Source organism: Aulostomus chinensis, chromosome 13 (assembly GCF_037954235.1).
Source record: "Aulostomus chinensis isolate RoL2024-O1b breed Wild chromosome 13, RoL_Achi_v1.0, whole genome shotgun sequence".
NCBI lineage: Eukaryota > Metazoa > Chordata > Actinopteri > Syngnathiformes > Aulostomidae > Aulostomus > Aulostomus chinensis.
In genome coordinates this window covers 10,620,903-10,642,736 of record NC_141332.1, presented here as the reverse complement: position 1 = coordinate 10,642,736, position 21,834 = coordinate 10,620,903, and the positions used below count along the sequence as shown (strand labels likewise).

At 42.3% G+C, this 21,834-nt stretch overlaps 3 protein-coding genes across 4 annotated transcripts; 1 reads left to right on the top strand and 2 right to left on the bottom strand.

Moving 5' to 3' along the window:
* The first annotated feature begins 12,535 nt into the window (after positions 1 to 12,535).
* nkx2-5 (NK2 homeobox 5) lies at positions 12,536 to 14,053 on the top strand. Its single transcript, XM_086222559.1, has 2 exons — positions 12,536 to 12,872; positions 13,440 to 14,053. Exons 1-2 carry the CDS (start codon positions 12,536 to 12,538, stop codon positions 14,051 to 14,053), a joined length of 951 nt encoding a protein of 316 aa, XP_086078685.1.
* A 1,794-nt stretch (positions 14,054 to 15,847) lies between these two features.
* On the bottom strand, positions 15,848 to 19,066 carry bnip1a (BCL2 interacting protein 1a). 2 transcript variants are annotated; one of them, XM_086222556.1, is made up of 6 exons: positions 18,949 to 19,066; positions 17,984 to 18,076; positions 17,816 to 17,907; positions 17,504 to 17,608; positions 17,310 to 17,428; positions 15,848 to 17,152 (listed from the first exon to the last, which is right to left on the bottom strand). In XM_086222556.1, the coding sequence occupies exons 1-6, from the start codon at positions 19,027 to 19,029 to the stop codon at positions 16,956 to 16,958; spliced, it is 687 nt and encodes a 228-aa protein (XP_086078682.1). In that variant the 5' UTR covers positions 19,030 to 19,066; the 3' UTR covers positions 15,848 to 16,955. The 2 variants fall into 2 exon arrangements, with proteins under 2 accessions (XP_086078682.1, XP_086078683.1); XM_086222557.1 differs by lacking the exon at positions 18,949 to 19,066 and adding an exon at positions 18,414 to 18,641.
* Positions 19,067 to 19,261: 195 nt separating this feature from the next.
* Positions 19,262 to 21,078, bottom strand: atp6v0e1 (ATPase H+ transporting V0 subunit e1). Its single transcript, XM_086223125.1, has 4 exons — positions 20,831 to 21,078; positions 20,295 to 20,342; positions 19,640 to 19,762; positions 19,262 to 19,543 (listed from the first exon to the last, which is right to left on the bottom strand). The coding sequence occupies exons 1-3, from the start codon at positions 20,932 to 20,934 to the stop codon at positions 19,669 to 19,671; spliced, it is 246 nt and encodes an 81-aa protein (XP_086079251.1). The 5' UTR covers positions 20,935 to 21,078; the 3' UTR covers positions 19,262 to 19,543; positions 19,640 to 19,668.
* Positions 21,079 to 21,834: the final 756 nt, after the last annotated feature.

The window sequence follows — 21,834 nt, the reverse complement described above, 5'->3', positions numbered from 1 at the left end:
TGCACCACCGTGCAGCCAGGATTTATCATGTTTTTTCTTTCCTTTTTGTTAGTCTGAACGTTAGTCACCTAACTTAGTGTATTTATTGACCCTCATTTATATTGAATGTTTATGACAGCGTTTGGGATTATTGTATAACCAAAGGACAAAGACCAAACTTTTATCAAACAATTAAAAATAATATTTACTTATTAATTAATAAATAAATGCAAATTGGAAAAATAGGTTGGGGAAATGTTTGTAAATTATTACAAAATCATTTAAAAAAATCATTATTTAATTGATTTTTTGAGGTTCAAATCAGTAATGATGGATTAGATTTATTGTGCCAAAAGATCAACCAAAATACTTCTGGACGGGGGGGGGGGGGGGGGGGGTTCTCTGACTGAAGGGGGGGTGTGCAGCTTACATAGAGGCAACTCAGTGGTGCAGAACATGAGAAAGTTTGACAAATCCTGTTTTGAATCTATCCAGTGTGAATGCTCTCTATCCAGAATTTCCATGTCCAGAATGCATCTTGGGAGCATCCCAGCCTTATTTCATAAATAGCACTTGGAGGCATCTATCATAAACTTCACCACTATGAATTATGTTTTCATCTCATTATCGCCGCATTTCAAATTCCAAGTTTTTTTTTTTCTCTCTCAAGCTACCAGACGTTGTATGGAATGACCCGTGAGCCAACTGAGAGACACAAGTCTAGTGTTCGAAGATGCTGATTCAGCTATACTTCATTATACTGTGTTTGAAAAAGAGCAGGCTCTGTTACTGACAGACGATAAATGCGGGAGAGTTGCGTGGTGGCTGACGTTGGTTTGTCCTGTGATTTAGCTGGAACTTCTCACAGCACCACTGATTCACTATAAAAATCATTTCAGTAACGCTGGCTGAAGCCAACAGTAATGATGAGTTGCAGTATGCCAACCACATTGTGGACGCTGCCTCGCTAGTGGCCTCCGCAGACATCAGACTGCTGAGATACACCTTGCTGTTTGAGTGGTTTGTAATAGGGGGTGTGCAAGAGAGTAGAGGAAAATTATTCAGTCATTCAAATGCTTCTGGACAAACGTGTGTGCGCGCACACACACTCAAACACACACACACACACACACACACACACACACACACACACACACACACACACAATGAAAGAATCTGTACCCCACAGGTGAAGCTACGGCTTGATATTTAGTTGAAGTGTTTTCCTTTTCGTTCTATCTTGCCATCCCTCCTCTGTCTTCCACTTAAAGCTGCCTCTCCTCCCTGTTGACAGCTTTGCTCTGCTGAAAAAAAGAAGCAGAATTACTGAGTAAAAGGGAAAAAGAGAGCAAATAACAGCTCTTAGAATGTTTGGATTATGAAACCAGAACATTAGTACAAACCATAATGGCTGGCCCAGAGAGCCCAGCAACTCTCCAGAACTTCACTCTCACAGGCAATGATGTAACGCCAGCCATTTCATATGAAGCATTCGCTTGTTGCGCTCCTCAAAGTCTATTTATACCTCCTTCGTCTACTCAGAATAAAGCAGCCTATGTTAGGCTTATGCCCTTTAAATAGCCAGTTTGTTTAAGCTGACTGAATTAGAATACAACTTTACGGTGGTGAAAGCTTACTATAAGTCTGGAAAACTTTAAATTGCTTAATGTCTGCAAAGTAGAAAAAGATGTGAGCTATTTATCACAAAAATCGTGAAGAGAGGAACTTTTTTATGTCGCAAGGCCTGAGCTGTTGTTGATGATTTCTTGTGCTTAGATGTCCATAAATGACTGAGTTAATGGACGTAAAATACAGGTGAGTCACTCAACTGGCAGGTAGAACTTGCCGGGCCGTCCAGGATGGATACATTACTACTACAAAGCAGAGTGAGTGTGTGTGTGTGTGTGTGTGTGTGTGTGTGTGTGTGTGTGTGTGTGTGTGTGTGTGTGTGTGTGTGTGTGGCACGTGTGTTTGCGGTGCCAACCAGGCCTCAGTGTATACTACGCAGCAGAATAAACAAGTCTGTCTGTGTTCACAGTCTGTAATTAAAGACGTATAAAAGTGCACACGCATGCAGTAACAGCACACGTCATGGCCCTCAGCGTGTCTGTTTCCCTCAGGCTTCAGCATGGATTTGACAACAGCTGACCTGGACCAGCAATGGCTAACTTCTATGTAAAGACCTATATGAAACATAAAAATGTGGCATAAAAAAGCTGCATGGGCGTGGGCCGCTTGGCTCGCTCCCATGGATCTGAATGTGCTGCATAAATGCTGCGTAATAACATGCTGCTGCTGACAGCCGCCCTTTGCAGTCTTGCTTCGTCAAAGCTGGATTTTACAGCAAAGCACCCTGCATCAGCCTCTGCAGGCAGCCTTGATTGTATTGGCTTATTTCAAAGGGTAATCAAACCTCCCATTGGCTCCACCACCACCTCAGCCATAAAAATAACCTAGACATGAGAAAAGACCGCATCATGCTGAATCCTGCCAGAGTCTGGCAGACATACTCCAGTGGCTCATAATCTACCCTGAGATGAGCTCATAGGGGAGTCAGCCTCAAGACCTCACAGATGACAGCTACCTTTATGAAAGCGTGGTCTTTGGGGGGCCTCGGGCATGAATTATTTGGGCAGTGCATTACATTTTCCTCACAAAACATGATATTATCCTAAACCCTCACTGAGCCAAGGGTCAGCTGCTGCATTTTTGGTCAGGCTGCCTGCTGTACACCCAGAGCTATACGGTGAGAAGAATGTATAATATAAACTGCAAACTGTGGTTTGTATATACTGTTTGTTACCAAGAGTGGAGGAATGTAAATGCTGACCGAACTTGTGCGTGTGTCAGATAATGGGGCATGTGGACATGTGGTGTGTGTGTGTGTGTGTGTGTGTGTGTGTGTGTGTGTGTGTTTGTGTGATATATATATATATATATATATATATATATATATATATATATATATATATATATATATATATATATATATATATATACAGAGAGAGAGAGAGAGAGAACTTGAAGGACTCTCCATTATAGTTTCTGACCAGATTTTGCCCTCTGCTGGTGCAATACAGGCAGCACTGCTTTTTTGCATACCCACTTGACAAGTGAAGAGCCCCACTAACAGCTGTCAACTCATGACCAGTTCAATAAAGTTAGCACATTTGACTTTATAACTTGGATATCTCATTGAAGCATTATACAAAAGGACATTTAGCTAAGAAGAGTGAAGTGCTTGTTGAGAGCTCCCAAGGTGAGAATATGTGTGTGTGTTTGTGTGTGTGTTTGTGTATTCATGCATATATGTAGGTCTCCGCGTGTGCGTCAGTCACCAAACAGATCTGCTGGGAGCCAGTGATGGTCTACAAGTCCCACGCATTTCCCATGCTCACTCACACCAAGCAGTGAGTTCCATCTCTCTCTCTCTCTCTCTCTCTCTCTCTCTCTCTCTCTCTCTCTCTCTCTCCCTTACTCTCTGTCTCTCGCTCCCTCTCTATGTCCTCTTTGCTTCTTCTTTTCATTCTTTCACTCCCGTCTCACCACTGTCATTATCATCCCACTTTGTTTTCAGCTGATTTTCATCCTGACCTCATCTGTGGAAGAGGATAATTACCAAATGGGGACACCATGTTTTAACAGTGATTTTGAGGTCAACAGCTCGCTCACGTTTCTTGTGTGTGTGTTCTCTGCTGTGAAACTTGCCAATTTCCCTTTTTTTCCCCCACCTTCTCTGACCCCCGCACATACATCAGTCTATAGTGTAATTGCTTTAGGGGTAATCACTGTAATCTCTCACTGTCGGAGGAGTTGGCAGGACAACCCTCCTCGCGTTGCCTCTAGGAACAGTGTGTACATGCAGTGTTGCGTTAAGGAGTGCTGAACGTGATTGTGGAGAATGTGGTACAGATTTATTAAGTAATTAAGTTTATTAAATTATGCCAAAGCAATATTGTGTTTCAAATCCTCAGCTAAATGGCATTAAACTTATCGTAGATGTTTAAGTTGAAAACACAAGTTTGCATGGGAAAGAAATCCTGCTTTTAAATTTGAGGTTGAATCTGAGTTTTAGGTTTGTGTGTAGTAGCAGATGCAGGTTCCATTAGTGTGACCTGGTTTGGGGACATGTAGGAGCAGGTGATCAGTGGTAGATGGGGACCCTGAGTGAGCACAGCGCAGGACGAACGGGAGCTGTGCTGGTATTCCACTCACCTTGAGCATGTAAAACACTATCCTTGTGGAAGCAGCATGAGGCATGGGGGAAGGGGTCAAACTTTTCTTCCTTCTCTGGACGTAGATCACATATCTGGGCCAGCATGGGACTGAGCCTGCCTTAGGAGGTAAACCACCGGCAAAACATCTTTTAAACATTCAGGTCAGTGCAAAACAACCTGATACTGCATAAGAGTAAAACATCCTTTCATTAATATCATTTATTCACAGGAAATGATCAGATCATAACAACAACAAGAATTTTACTATGGATATAATGATTTCAGACACATGCCTGACCCATCACTACCCTATTCATTCCCCAGTAACATCCATCACTGCACTATGTGTCAGTTTGAAGGAGCAGCATTTAGGGAATGTAACTCATGTCGTACGTGCCTCGAGGTTGCCACAGAAATTAAGCACATAGGTGTAAAGAAATGCCTCAGTCTCTCCATGGCTCCTTCAGTCCAGCTCCTGGCAGTCCGCTGACGAGGCCCGGGGCCCAGGAATGCTGTGCCCATCTGTCAACATGGAGCTGCCTTCCCTGGCAGATGCCACAGAGAGGATTTTGTAACTTGTCCCTGGGTGGATTTCATAACCTGGCTTGGAGGTAGCAGAGGGCTTTAGAGCTGCAGGAAGATTATGTGCTAGGCTAAGATGGAGCTGTGCACACGAGGCGTCCAAAAGAAGTTCTGACTATTTAAAAAGAGCTGTCATCTAACAAATCTCTACCTATGCTGCACTCCTGCACTCGTCTCTCTCCACTGCCCTCTCCTCCTTCACCTTCTCCCCTCATATCTCTTCCCACAGCTCCTGCTCTGCTCCCGAAGGACTGATATTTATAATGAATGGTGTTCTCTATGTGGGGCCTGAATGTGTGTGGTCGAGCCAAGGGAGCACCACCTGAGTGATGATTCTGTCTTCCCAAGTCTCTCTCTACCTCACTCTCACAAACATGCACACACACACACACACACACACACACACACACACACACACACACACACACACACACACACACACACATGCCTGACCTGCTGGGAACACAGTGACTTGCTGTATCGGGCCTCTGTGGCAGGGGCAATTAGAAAGGTCCAGACGGAGCACAAGCTCTCTTCTCATACTGTCCCCATTAGAGAGGGAGAGACAGGCAGTGAGGAAAGACGGGAAGAGGACACACATTAACACACTCCCTCTTGCTCTGTCTAACACAAACACACACAATAAGTGGTTGTGAGGTGACTTGGTGGCTCTGTGCACACTTGCAACAAACTCCTGTGTGTACTTGACTGTGTTAAGATGTTCAGCAAACCTCTTCTTCCCTGACAATCCAAGACATCGGTGAAGCCATCATCTGGGTGTCCCTGAAGTTCACTGTCAAATACTGCAAATAATGGGCTGGAGTTGGATGAAGCAGTGTCTGATCTGTCCAGCCGCAACCAATGTGCCAAGAGGATGACACAATGATCGATGCTCTAAAGGCTGTAGAACTTGCCACACAATTAAATGTGATGAAAATGGATTCCGAGTATGTGAACAATGTGTTTATGTGTGTGAGTGTGTGCGCACATATATACAAACCACCCTCAAATTTACTTTCACCACCAGTTTTTTGGTACTGGAAGCAGTGGTGATGATGCCAAGGACTTGGTGTCCTCCCTGGCATCTATCATAAATGACAGTGTGTGTCTGTGTGTTTGTCTGTGTGTCTGTGTGTGTCTTTGTGCATCTGTGTGTCTGTGTACGTGTGTAGACCTGATGGAAGGCAAAGGGCTCATCCTTGACCAGATACGTGCACAGAGACCAGTGCTCTTTCCACACCGCCTTTGTCTCCACATGAATTATCTATCGGGCCAAGTGTGGTAATCAAGCTGCTCCGGCAAGCCTTATTACAATGTTGGTCTTTTAGCCTTTTGGCAATGCTCTTACCTCATTTCTTGGTCAACTCCAATTGCATGGAAAACAGAGCAGTCAGCATGTTAAATGGGCTCAGGAAGGCTGGTTGAATTAAGGGCCATAAAGCAACGGCAGCTGATACAGCACAAGCAGGCTCACAGAGAGAAGCTGTGAAGAAGAAGCTCATGTATTAACACTCCAGATAAGTGTGACTGAGAGGTGAAGAGAAAGAATGAATGGATTGCCTGTTGCAACACCTGGACATGATGGACAAGTTGTCTCTGCTTCAGGGAGGACTGAATTGTGGGATGTTTTACACGTGCGATACGAGTGAGTGACTAAACATGCAATAATATTTTTCTTTTCTCAAAATATATCATGTGTTACAGGGTATTAATGTTGAGGAATTACAATGTGATACTGCCCTCCTGTGGTCACTTTGTGTACTAACACCAGAGCCAGATGCAGACAGATGCAATAGATTTGTGTTGCTGTTCTTGTTGTTGTTCTTGTTGCTGCAGGTACTTTTGCTTTGCTTTTGTTGTCAGCTCTGCTCACACCAATAATCTTCATGTCAAATTTTGACTAGAATCCAAATCTGTCCTCTCCCAGGTCTCCAGGGTTGGAAGAAGGTCTTTGATAACTCCCAAAGCTGCTCCACATCCTCTTGGATCCATAACACTCTACAGATCTCTCTATTCTATAATCAAAGCTTCATAGTTTGTTTTTTTTGGGGGGGGGGGGGGTTCTGCTCTTCGGTGATCGTGGCATCACGTGTCTCACTTCCTGCCTGAGGAGAGAATATTGTGTTTCTCTCCCTCTTGGTGACATACAAAGCTGCTGAACATGAGATCCATCATTTAGTGTTTCTAGTAAAAAATGTTTGATCGATTGCATGTCCGTCCATCCTGGGAGAGAGTTCCCATTTATCAGGCTCTCCCTGTTTTTGCTCATGTCATCATTTTTCCTTGGTAAATGGGTTTTGGGTTTGAATCAAGAGTGCAAGGACGGACCGCAGCGTTGTACCCAGATTGTAAACCCCTTGATGCATACTGAGACTATGAGTACAATATGACTTGTCTTGATTTTGTAGATAGAGTTTCTGCTGTCTTGCAGGTAATTTGTTAACTTATAGAATGATCATTTTGGTCATTTTTACAATAAAAACGTTCATGAAAATACTCAGTTCTCATGCTGTGCAAAAGTAATTAATCCGGACAAGGAAAAATGATAATGATGATGATGTCATCTTGGTCATCTTGGCTTGAGTATGAGACTTCAGTTATATACTGCTGTCTTATTTGCAGATAACAGAGACATGAACAAAATATGTATGTGTGTGTGTGTGTGTGTGTGTGTGTGAGAGAGAGAGAGAGAGAGAGAGAAAAAGATGCAAACAATTCACGAGGTGCAGGATGACCCTCCAACCTGTTGTCATTCATTTTGCATTTACCCCAAAACCAACAGGATGCCATTAAATTTCAGATTACCAGCAGAAAACCTGTAATATGAAAGGGACACATGTAGTCTGAAGGATGACTGTGATGAATGAATGCATGATTGCACAACTGAGAGCCACTGCACCAGAGTTTGTTATCAGTTGTCACCAGGCAAGCATAAAACTAGACAACATACACAAGTCCACCAGCGCGCTCTAATAATTTAAAAGGTAAGGGTGATGTTTTTCTACTCCTAACTTGGGCTTGGGTCTAAAATTTAGACTGTTTCCATCTTGCAGCTTCATTACTAGGAATATGTTTTTTTTAATACGTCTTACACTGTATCCCCCAAAGCTGAGGAAGTGAAGTATCTGATTAACTGCAGAGCCCTTCTGCATGTGTCATCATGGCACAACCTGTCCCTTCAATTCCATTCATCAGTTAGTGATCTACAACCTAGCGCTGTCTTACACTGACCTCAAGCTTCAGCTGTAGACCGACGTAGACAAAACTAAAGCAGGGGCTGACTATGCTGTCCTCCTGCGTCCCCCGGGGACACTAACATCACCTTGAACCCAACAGAGGACTGTGTGAAGCCTTGCCAAAGCTATGAACATGACCTGGGGAGTGTGTGGGACGAGGAAGAAGAGAGTGAGCACATGAAGGGGATGCTGCTCCCACCGACACAGACAAGACAAATGATGCACAGACAGATGCCACTTGACATGGCTGCCGTAGCCAGCTAGTTTCCAGCTGCAACAACCTGACGCCGCATGAGCAAAGGCTCATGGTTACAGTCAAGTCACGCTACTGATGACAGAGTGAGCTGAGCAGTGAATGATCTTTGCCACATGAGGATCTCCGGCTCAAACATTCTCATAATTTAAAAAAAAACAACAAAAAAATCACCTCATCATCACAATCCAGCGGGTTGTGTTTGTGTGTGTTCCCACAGCAGCCACTTGGTGGCAGTAAAACTCAAAAAGGGAGTGATGACGAGTCGGGCGAGGAACCAAAGATTTGACTATGAGCCAGTAAACCACACCAGTCATATCTAACGTGGTGATGTCTGAAGCCCAGAGATGCAGCGTGACAGCCCAGACCTACAGACCTCACCTTGAACTAAACACTCATCCGACTATATCAGCCGTGACGTTAGAAAATAAGGAGGGCCACTGTTGAAATATAATTAGCAACATGGAAAAAGATGCGGTGACATTAAATTTCACCATCTCAGGCTACGACTGAGTTGTACAAGAGCGAATGTCAGAAGTTAGGACCAGACCTGAATCAGGCATCAGTTCAAGGTTTGTCACACATCTTCAGCGTCACTTTAGCAATAATTGAACGTGTACTGCTCGAACACTGAAAAAGAATCTGCAGTTTTGTTCAAAAAGGGGAAAAAAAAAATGTATTGTCAGTTCTATAGAATTCATCGCTGCTGATCACTTTTCCTCTTTCTCGATCATGATCTGCGCCACAACAGAGTGCAAGGACAGATAACCCTAGATGTTTCTTTTTCCAACTTTAGCAATTTTATAAATAGCTGCTTTTGTAGGAATCAACTGTCACTCCGTCCTCTTGCATCACGGATCAAACTTATGAATAATGGGGCGTGACATCCATCTTTCAGGGAAAACCACCAGGACAAAACATTCAGGAAACTACCAGACTTCGAATAAAAATAAGAATAAAAAACCCGCCCTGTCAGGAAAGTGGAATTGGTGTCCTCCTTTTCGTTACTTAAAACTCACTTTTGTTGACTTTCTTGTTTTTCTCTCCCCTGTTTAATTACGACATTGTTTTACTTTTAATTACCATCGATCAATCAGGTGAGGGGCTTTACAATTCGTAAACTCTGAAAGACCCCTCCTGCCCTGAAAACATCTACTCATAAGATTTTGTTCATATGGAAGTGTTTTTGCTACATTTATGCATAGGATTTTACACAGATGCGTTTAAAAATGTGCATGCATGTCCAGACGTGTTCATTCAAATCCTTCGGCGTAGATTGACACGTGTTTGCTCTTGCGATTGTCACGCCGGGGTTTGGTGGGGTCACAAGTTTTTTTTTTAGGCCCACTTCTTGTGTCCTTTAAGCTTTAATCTCATCAGAGTAAATAAGTTTATCTCCCTGTTATACGTCAGTTGAGCCATGGTTATTGTTACAATTACTATATTTACTCTGAGTTGTACGGTATAGGCTAAATATAAAGTTTTTACCTCGTTATGTCCTTATCAGATGAATATCTTATATTCATATAAAGAAGTAAATTCAAAACTCTCGAATACATCATCCATACGCGTAGTTTTACATTTTACAATTTGGGATTTTAAACATTTTTAAATTCAAAATTCATGATCTAAGATTTAATTTGCCACAGAGGTTGAACTGCACAATGGGTAAAATGTTGTTTCTTAGCAGGATTGTGTACTGATGAGGCCGTTAATTAGTCTAAATACCAAAGAGTGAGCGGATCTAAACCACCTAAAGGCCCTCAGGACAGAGAATACCAGCCTAGAGACAAAAATCTGAATTATTCTCTCTCTCTCTCTCTCTCTCTCTCTCTCTCTCTCTCTCTCTCTCTCTCTCTATCTTTGTCTCTCTCTCTCTCACACACTCACACACACACACACACTCACACACATACACACACACACACACGCAACCCTCAAAATACCCACACGTTGGTGCAGCGGAAGTTTTTAAGCAACCTTATCTGCGCGTTTATCTGAGTTGGAGATGTGCTGCAGAAAGACGGGTCAAAGGGGACCGCGGGGCTGTTGCAGGACTGGGCATTAGGGACGTGAAACACATGCCAGACCTGTCATGTACAATTTACATGAATATTTTATCATCAGCAGAAGTCAACCGTGCTTTTCTTCCTCTTTTCGTGACAAGAAAACTGAGGGAAAACTGTTACATCCCTCACTCAAAACGAAAGAGGTCAGAGGAAATCCATCATGGTGAAAACATTTTCCAATGTCTTGTGTTTCCCCGTGCGTTTACTTTATTTCACCAATTATTAGAGCGAGAGCCGCAGTGTTGATTCTCACTGCGCCTCAAAAAGATTTTATGGCCATTCATCAGCTCGCTGGCCGCACAAATAGTCTTTAAAACTATAAACAGAGACAGGGGGACCCATTTAGCCCGTGGCTGCGCTAAACGCTGAAGATAAAACAAACGATAATACTGTCTGTCTCCTGAGACCGTCTCCACAGGCATTAACAGCGGCTTTAGTGCCAACAGGGAAACAGGTTATGCGTCATTACGCACAGTTGTCTCCATTTTACTGCTGCCTATTGAAATGATTTGTGCTTTGTTATTGTTCATCTATACATCGGAGATTGTAGTCGAGGCCTGATTGACACCTTTTCACTAGCAAGTTAGTAAAGGTGAGCAGGTCGGGAGACACTCAAGGCTACACTGAACAAAAAGTCTCCAAATTGGCAAAATGTTGACGCTTTAGCGCCGTGACTGTGGACTATGTGATTGTCTAGGACCTGGGTGTCACATATGACACTTCTTTAGGATAACCTGGCCTGCAGCGTGGGTGGGTGGTTGTGAGTGTGTGTGCAGGTTTGTTGTCATCTGTTATCACGTCCTGATAAGGCAGACAGTGGCTCCAGAATCTCTCGGAGGCAGACAGCAGAGTGTGTCGCTCCTGGTTTCAGGTTCCATGTTCAGGGACCAAAAACCTTTTGTCTGCTCCTTTTTCTTTACCCCGGTCTGCTCCGTTTCCCCTCAGATGAAGGACAGGCCGTCACCCTGAGCGCGCGCCCGGACATTTCCGTCACCTTGTTATACTCTCTCAGGAACCTACAAATGCAGGGCTCATCATTCTTGACGTACAAAAAGTTGGATTAGTTCCCTTTCAGGCTGCACACCCGGGCTATGGAGGGGGGAGGGGGGAGGGGGGGGCGATAGACTTAATCTCAAACTCGTCAATGACGTAACGTCACAATGAGAAAACACATTATACCAACATCATTCAGAAATACTGCGTCAACGCGAAGAACATCAAAACCACCATTAAGGCCAAAATGTGAGACTGACACTCACATACACGCCCACCGACCCTTCTGTCTTAAAGAGTCAAACCTCATATTTCCTGTGTCAAGAAACTTCCTGTCACGATTGGATTCTTTCGTTTATTTAAAAATACATGAAACGTCCATAGTAATACAAAATATTTGCTTTTACGTGGTACTGCGTTTGCACTGCTAATATGCCTATTTCTGACACTCGTGAAAAATAACGAGAAAAAAAGTTTAAAATGATCAAATATATGTCTCGTACAATGAGATAAGAAGTCGAAATTATGAAATGTCACTATTCAGGGGATTTTTTTCTATAACTTGCCTCATCAAAATTATAACGTTATAGCCAATCATTTTCGATTTTTTTCTTTTAATTTCAAATTTTATCTCCTAACTTTTCATTTTTTTTGTCACATATTTCTGAATTTTTACCCCCAAATTATGATTCAACATCGGAATACTTTTACTATCAACTTCTTACTTTCATAATATTGTTACTCTTACCGGCAGAAATAGGCTTCATGCACTGAGTATGTTGAACAACATTCACCGTCAAGCTGTTTATTTCATTGCACATTTCATTATTTGTGAGTTTTTCCCGTTGAAAAGGAAACATCAATGGACCAGAATGCATAAATCTGATGACCTGAAATGAATTGTCTTTCGAAACAGGCTCGTGTCTATTGAATGAACCGTTGAGGCCTAAAATATAGAAGACATCATTGTACGTCATCTGCAGTGGGAGTAGCAGGGGACCCATCCAGAGGGTCCCACTGGCTCCCCCACTCCCACCTCCTCTCCTGCGTCACCGAAAGGAGAGAGGCCAAGAAAAAAAAAAAGAGTTGACATTCAAAATACACACTCCACTCAAGATCAGTGTGGTGCACCAAACTGATACTTCATCCCAGTAAATATTACCGGTGCCTCCATATGACAGGTTAATAGGTTTGCTGTTCTTGGCGATGTTTCCAAGCCCCAGCACGTCCACTCCCTTCTCGGTTAAGGACATATTAAACCTGGAGCAGAGTCATGACGTGATGGTGTCTCCTCTGGATGTTTCCTCCCGGATGGACTGCTGCACCGGGCCGAGCTCCTCCTGCATGCTGGCACGCCTGAAGCAGGAGCCTCTGCGGGAGATGTCGTCGGCCGCCTCCTTGTTTGGAGAAGAGCTCCACGAGCCCAAAGCCGGCAGAGGAAATGTGTTCAACTTTACGCCCTCCTTTTATGGGAAATCATTCCTTGGGATGGATCCGGTAAAGGATGGTAAAGCAGATTCGTTTGAGGGGAAACGCAGAAAAGGTGAGTGGATCAGAGGAGAAAATGAGGCCTGCTGGCTTTGATCGTGCAAAACGCACCAAACAATCATCTAAACCACAACTGGAAGCCAAACAAATATGTATATTCTGTTTAGGATTTTAACTTTCTGGAAATTATATAACAAATAGATAACAAATTATATCCCAAACACATTTTATTACGGACATTTCTGGACCTGTAACAGGCAATCGATGATATGGGCCCATTACTGTGAAAAATCAGATTCGGATCAGAGGTGAATTTGACATCAGCACGTTGCATGTCAACTGTTGCGTTCAGTCAAATCTGCACATTGAGATTTTCACTGCTTGCAAAATATGTGGCCAAAAGAATCACACGACCAATTTTGACAGGATAGCACGAGCTTCTAATACAAAATATTATTTTTGGTAAAGTTTTCAAGTGAAAGCAAATTATATTAATTATTATTGTTGTTGTTGTCACTGATGATAAAATAGGCTTATTGATCTGATCTTCTGTCCATCTGCAAAAAAGTAGGCCTGAGATAAAAGGTCATTGTTACTGAGGGTTTTCAAATTGCTTTTTCAGACGAGTTCAGTCCTCCATCGGAGGCGGTAGATGACATAAAGCCCGAGGATCCGGACCGACCGAAGCCCCGTCGCCGCAGGAAGCCGCGCGTCCTCTTCTCTCAAGCGCAGGTGTACGAGCTGGAGCGGCGCTTCAAGCAGCAGAGGTACCTGTCCGCCCCGGAGAGAGACCACTTGGCTGCGGCGCTCAAACTCACCCCGACTCAGGTCAAGATCTGGTTCCAGAACAGGAGGTACAAGTGCAAGCGGCAGAGGCAGGACCAGAGCCTGGAGATGGTGTCCCTGCCGCCACCCAGGAGAGTGTCCGTGCCGGTCCTGGTGCGGGATGGTAAGCCTTGTCTGGCGGCAGAGACAGGCGGCTTCAACCCGACCTACAGTATGAGTCACATCAACCACTTCACCTATAACAACTACCCGGCCTTCAGCAACTACACCAACCCCGGCTGCAACACAAACTACGCATGCAATTACCCCGCAGCAACCATGCAAACTGTGCAAGGACCCTCCAGTAACGGGAACTACATGAACTTCGGGGTCGGGGAGCTGAGTAACGTCCAGAACACGTTTTCCTCCAGTAACGGCGTAGCATCGTTACATGGCATTAGGACTTGGTAACAGAGGGGGTTAAGTCACCCCATGTAACACCTGCAGTCAAGATCGACGTAGACAAGACCACATTACCTTCCATAATTCAGGCCCTACTGGCACAATTGTTGGGTTTGTCAGCACAGTTTCCACCTGAATACACTGATTTTCATGGCATCCAATTAGCGGAGCCTAATCGCGACCACCGCTCTTTGAATTGTGGAACTTCAAGTTTTTTTTCTCATTATATTTGGTTTCCTTGCAAAAAAAGCAAAAATGACAAAAAAAACCTATGTTTTGACTTATTATGCTAATTAACATAAATTCATTATTATTATTATTGTTATTATTATTATTATTGTTGTTGTTCTATGTCGGGTTATATCTAAACTAATATTATTTTATGTGATATTAATCCCTGTGTTTGATTAAAAAAATTCAAAACCCCCCAAAAAAGTCTTTAAAGAAATATCTCGTCAGTAAATCCCGAGGGCCTCTAGGCACCAGAGGTTGAGCGAGGATGGAACGTGTACTAACCTCCTGTGGTTTACGTCTGGTTAAAAACGCTCAAGTGGCTATAATGAGACTTCCTTCATTGTGCTGAAAGAAGGTGAAAAGGTTGTTAGTAGTTTACACATTTTACAGCCTGCTGTCAGCCACGTGAAGCTTCTATATAAATGTGTGCCGGTGTGCGTTTCTGTGTGTTTAAAAGCTGCTGGAGCAGAGGTGGCTGTGAGCCATGACCTTGACCTGTATTCACATGTTTTTCAATTATGTTCTGCAGGCTAAATGTTATTAATATTACAGTAATAAAAAGATATCATACTCAATTAAATGTTTACACGCAGTTTCTGCACTGATGTAGCCTGCCATTGTTACACCTGCACTTTCTTGTTCTAGCAAGAATGACAGCGAACTTGATCTGAACTAAATTTTGAAGCATGTAGCCGAGTATCTTTATTAGTCATACTTTACACATCAGCTGCACACAAAAACTGGAAATCCTGACTTCTATTTTCCGCAATGTACAGTATTTTTCATGCCTACAGACACCTTACATTTTTTTAAGTATTAACAATGTGTTTTTTTTTTCATCAGGTTCAACAAAACCATAGCTCAGTTAAATGTAAATATATTAGGAATATTTATCTATAAATATACTCACATGTATATCTATGTTATTTATATTATAAATGTATAAATCAGAAATACATATTAAGTCTAAATTACACTACGTTTACCTTTTTAGGGGAGTTGTGGGGAAAAAAGAAAGTTAATTCCCTTCATCATTAAATCAGTGATAATTTACCTGTATTTCTATAGTTCTTTTCATACAAAAACGCAATAAAATGTACTTCACAAAATTTGAAATGTGTGACAAAGAGGAATACTAAAAAAGTATATTTTAGGAGACTAAAGATGTAAAAGAAAATATTACTGCAGTCGGTGCAGCCAAACTATTCATTTAAGCACAACTGTTAAGATGTCTGTCCTCTGTTTTTGTCATCTGAACAATAATGTGTAGAGTTCTTGTCTGTGTGCCGCACTTGATTTACACCATCGTGGTGCCGAATGTAAGAACAGTAATTTGTTGGACAGAGAGCCGGAGGCCTTGTTGTTTAAGTGTGCAGTTACACTCACACAATAGAAGCCAGCTGAGCCCAACTGCTGCCACTTTACATGAGTAAGACATGCTGGGGCTTCTCTCCAGTCGCTGTGTGCTCCCACACACGCAAACACACACAGGCACACACACTCTTCTCTCCTCTAGCTCATTAAAACCTTCAGTCGCACATTTAAGACACACGATGAGCATCCAGAAATTTTAGCTGTTTATTAAATATCAACGTTCATGGACGTGGAGTTAACAAAATAACAGAGTGAGGCAACTGCAGAGAGGGTAGCAAGGTCATGTGGACCCTCTGGCCACCCTCTCCTGAGAGGTGCTGAAAAGGCATCGTCAGATAACAAATCCACACAGACCTAAAAATATCTTCCCTCACCCTCCACCCACACTGGAAAGGGAGAGGGAAACGGGCGGGACAATCTGCTTTTCCGGGTCTTATCTGAAGAAAGACAGGGATGCATGCTGTTCTATCTCTGCCAGTGTGAGCACAGCGGCATGGACACGGGCAGAGACGGAGGAGTCTACGCGCGCACGCCGTTACTCCTCACCTCGTGTTCAGCTCCACCGCTCTAATTATCCAGCCAGAGAAGCACAGTGAGGTTTGGTTGGATATGTGATAAGGCATTTTTACACGTCTTAAATAGCAGTATATCAAGCAGCAGTAAATGACACAGTAAATTATAAATAATCATTTCACAACAAGCTTGCACATCATTTGTAGGCACACTTAGGATAACAAATGCAATTAAGATCATGTTGAGAGAATATTCTGATCCCCAGCGTCTGTTGTCTACATTACCAATAACATTTGCCAAGATCTTTTTTTTTAAATTTATGTTTAATGATACGTTTTGTGATAAAATTCTTTTGGTTATGTTTGCCATTTAAAATGATGGATCCTCGCAAAGTTTCACACTTCAATTCAAGTTTGAAAGGACGAAGCAATATTTGACATCCTTGTGAAATATTTATTCTTTTCTTATTTTTTGTACTTTAATAGGAATGAACCAAGGGCAGGCGAATTTGGATCCTCGAGCTCTCTAACAGAGGCTAAATTTGCAAGCCTTCCTTGGTGGGACATGTCATTTAATTTTGTGATTTTCTCACATCGTATGAAGCCTCAGATGTGTGCTTTATAACTTTTTCTTTTTGCATTTCACAGCTTAACGCCATGAGTATTTGTATTTGTGCATGTGTGTGTGTGTGTGTGTGTGTGTGACAGAGTGCGATGTGCAAAATTCAGACTTTTTCCGATCATGAGTGCTGAGGGGGTAAAGTGCTGCATGTGGTTCCAGCAGAGGTTTGTCAAAGGAAAGGAAAGAGCCTCTTCTTAAGGATGTAGAGAACCGTGGCGAGGAAGAGTGCCAGCGCGAGGAAGATGAGCAGTTTATCAGTGAGCTCCCTGCGGTTGTACTTGGTGATGAGCTTCCTCCCGAGCTGGATGGTCCCTGTCATGGTCTTAAATTCATCATTGGTCTCTTGGATTGTCCTGGAGGAGGTTGCTTCAGATAGCGGAGAACACTATTTTAAGCACTTTTTTTTTTTAAATAACGTATGAATCGGAGCAGTTTAACAAAAGTAAAGGGCATATTCTAAATATTTGGCATCTTGAGTCAAAGGGATTTATGTTAAAAGCTGTTAGATGATTCTTTCACTAACCTAGCGAGGTCATCGTCTCCTCGCTCTGCTGGACCTGCTGCGCCATCATCCGGCTGATGCTCATCAGGTTCTCGGTGATGTCACTGGTTGTCTGGGCCAGGCCCTCTTTAGTTAGCCTCCTGAGACAGAGATTCAGAAAAGGAGATTACATGTCTGACCAGCAGATGTACAGTATGTCATTCCATCTCTGTCACCTCTGCCTCACAGCATCATTTCCTCCGTTCAGGAGTTCCTTCTTTTCCATGTTGTCGATGGATAGTTTGCTGGCCAGGTTTGCTTTCCTCCACGCCGTCTGGTTACTGCACAAACAGCAGTGGTGAAAAAGAAAAAAAAAATCAATAAAAATTGTAATTTTTAAATAAAAGTTGTAAAGATTAAAAAAAATCACACTCATCACCTGTACCATTTCACCAGCATTATCGATATCAAAGTGTGTAAAGATAGCTGACATTGTAACAAACGTCAGGAGATGGTAGAATGCGTCAATCAATTAAACGACACATCACCTCAGCATTTGTTTCCTGTGTCCCTCCACCTGAACAGTCAAGGCCAGCTTGTCTGACTCTCTGTCCTGCTCCATCGCCATCTGCTCCAAGTCCTGAGAAACAAACACAGCGGCATCAAAATACTCACACACAGATTTACAAAGTTCAAGAATAAGATGTGTTTCCTACCTGAATACGTAGACGGAGACTGTGAAAACTCTTCTTCACGTCAGCGTTCAGTTCTGTCAGCTTGCTTTGAGGGCCTGGACACTCAGTGATATCCTTGGAAGACGTAAAAAAAAAATAAAACAAAAAAAAATCGTCAGGAGGCATTTTTCAGTTTCTCACATTTAAATTTGAAAAGATAAACGGCTTGATTATAATATTGTTAATAATCTCTTAGCACCACTGGAATTTAAGAGCCTTAATGACACTTTTTAATGTCAGGTGGTAAAATGTGTAAAAATGGGATGAAGGATGAGCTCAGACATAGAAGACTTCATCAAGTGAAAGTCTTATTTTCTTATATTGTTCATAAAATACAGGGAACAAATTCTAATGTGCATGGACATGACTTGATTTGTTCAAGGAACAATCTAAACACAGGAAAACTACTTACATTAAAAGTACTGAAATTATTCAAATGTATTAAACAGATAATCAGTAAATGCTCAGGATTTATGACTGAAAACGAGGTGCTTCCGTCTGTAAAGTGGTGAGAGGTGCAGCACATTTCGTCTACTATGAGTCAGTTGCGGGTGAATTGTTAACTGTCGTGTTTCAGTAACTTCATGAGACCCGGTGCTGTTTCCTTTAATTGGACTTGGCTATCAACTTCCAGAAATGGACCCACATGTTCAACTTGTAATTCATGTAGTCGTTAAAATATTTCTGCTTTGACTGCCTTTTATGTTCCCGTTGTCCAAAGTTGCTACTTCTGTAGGCAGGTTTGATCTCCTAGGTAACGGTGAAATTAACTCCAGCTTCTGGTCCACTCGCTGGACCTGAGCTGACGCGATGCGGGCAGCTGGAATCATGACATGCAGAAATTTCAGTCTGATAAAAAAAAAAAGATATTTGCCTCCAATAACAAAGTCAAATACCACCGTGTCAAGAGGCACCTCCGAGTCGTCTTACCAATCAAACATTCGCACCTGGATGAGAGCCTTGATTTCCAAATCATATTTGAGTATTTCTTGCTCGCATATTCGGACGTGGACGTTGGACGACGCCATATTGCCAACGTAGACAGCTGAAACTACGGCAAGCCGTGGGAAGTTTTGACTTTTGTTTGTCATACATGGTAAGAGAATGCGTAATAAAAGGCAGCTCACATATGTTATGAGTAAGAAAAAATTGTGTATGTATTTTTTTTTCCGAGTGAGATTTTTGCAAAATCAGCTCATGAATTTGAAAAAAAAAACAAAACAAAATAAAACCTTTTTTAATACTAACAAACAGACAAATAAAATGACATAAAACACACCGTAAAAGTTTTTTATTTCTTACATATCAACAATGGCATTGAACACAATATACATCATATAAACCAAGAAGCATCAGAGCCAGGGGTTGTTTTAAATTAGTTAAAGCACATTCAGCAACTTTTATTTTCAAATAGTCCTTTGGGAAACACTTTTTATACAAGGCACCAGTGTGGGAATCACTCAGGGATCCGGGCTGAAAGCAATTCAGAAGGAATGAACGCTGCGTGAAGGGAATGGGCTGACAGCAGGGTAAGGTCCTTCCCTGTGAAGACAAATGGAAATACACACAATTCAAGAGTTTCCAGGAACTTCAGCCAAGCAGAACAAAATATCCACAACACACTATAAAAAGGTTTACTTGAACTGCCAGGTGACCCGTGGTGTTGATTAAGGCCAGTGATAGTTCAGGTACCAGATGGCGTCCGTGGACAAAGCAGGTCCAAATAGTGGGTTCAGCTGGGCCAGAATTGCTATCAGCCAGCTAATAGACAGAACAGATCATAAATTTAAACTGAGCAGAACTACACATACGAGCTCAGCAATGTTGTTATCAAGCCAGTATTTTTAAATGACATCTGTTTTGTTGGACGATTTCAGACAGCAGCGACCTGGAGGCCTCTCAAATACAACTTCCTTGGCTGCAAAATTATGCTTCGTCTCTGCTGCCCTCTTTAGCCTGTCTGACATGTAACATGACACTGGCTGCACACTTCCATCTCACAGTGACTAAATAATTCAGCCCGACCAACAAATGTATTCATAACACCAACTCTTGAGTTCATCACTTGAGATTTCTGTCATATGACTAAACTTGTCATTGCCATTTTAATTTAACATCACCTTGCCTTCATGAATGTCATGATTAAGAGAACTGCTGATAAATTGTACTACATTTTCTGTACATGCTAGTAAGCTTGTCAATCTCACTTTATTTATGAATGAGGCCAGTGTTAGCTTTAGCAAGGTGTAGCTAATAAACTGGCAACTGCGAGGACAAGTTTGACAATACTTACAACAGGTAGCAGCAAACAGCTGTTAACACCAGCATTGTGACAATCACTCTGCGGGATTAGGAGAAAATATTAGAAAAAGTTTAGTTTTATACTTCGTGTCTAATAATAAACTTTCATTCTGTTCACTCGGTCACAGGATCACGTGATTAGGCAACCCAATATGGGAAGTTGCATATTTTCCAAAAAACGGACTATTTTTACTGTTGAGTGATACACAGAAAGGGAGCAGATACTTTTGGAAGTACAAAAGCATCATAAAGCTAACATGTTAGTTTGTCTGTAACTAAGAGTCACGCACTGAAATCAGCTTGTCTAGTTAGCCTAGGTCAGCTAACAAACTTTTCCTAGAAGTTGAGTAATTAACTAACACATTTAAAGTTTCTTTCAATAGTCGGGAAGGTTGAAAACTTCTGAAAGGAACCTCTACTAAATACGCTGCAGATCTTACTTTACTTCAAATGACCGTCACTGAACAAAATACAAGAACAACTTTCAAGCTAACCTGAAGGCTAAGCGAGAGAAGCTAACAGACTCACCCTCTGTTTGGTCCTTTGGGGATAAACCAGGGCACCACTCCGCCAACAATGCCCCAGAACAGGGTCATCACGGATATGGAGATGACAAAACTTAGTTCTGCCATGTCGGTGGGTTTAACAACAATTCTAACCTTTAGACTGACAACTTCTGGCAAGTTAAGGGCAGCTCAGCCCCCAGTCGACGAGAACGAGGAGACGGCACGTATCACATGACCAGAGAGGCGGAAGGAAACTGTTGATGTGAACGCTTACGAGACTAATTGGAAAGTTCGTTGAAAATGACGATTATTACTACCGGGTTTTTTTCCATGGAAATTTCTGCAAATGTCTTTTGAGTTAAGCTGGACTGGTTAGTTACACATTTTCACACTTTGCTAACAACGGGACAGTCGTGGGGGGAAAAAAAAAAAAACGACACTTTTTTTAGATTGTCTATTGAGGCGTTTCACTACTCGACCTGTAATTTATACTGACTGAAATGTCTTTGCAACGTGTCCTGTGTCCCGCTTCCCGAATCGTCTCAGACTTCGAAGAGAACATGTCCAAATTTCTCGAAATGAACTTGCCATACTTTTGATTCCACTTGCGGCCACTTCAGGGCAGCATGGAGTCTGGTTTCCATCCCGGTGACGTTCCTCGAAATCACCGGGCGATATTCATGAAACGTTCTTATGCACAAATTTGTTTATAGACAACTGCCATCTTCTTTCATGTTTGTTTACGAGTATTTTTTACTGCTCAATGTTTGCTCCCACACCCGTTACTTCCCCGTCTGCAGACCCAGTAGGCACAGGAGCTGACTGCTGCCATGCGAGATAAACCAGTCGCGTTTTAACTCGGTAAGTTTGTTTCTAATAACATTTTTACGTTATAACGTGATATTTTCATGTATTAACATTTTCAAGGTATTTTCACATTTAAATGTCTCATTATAAAGTGAAGCTTAATTACATACTATGTATTTACCTACGTTTCCCTTGCTGTTAGAAGAGCCTCTTTGTTCT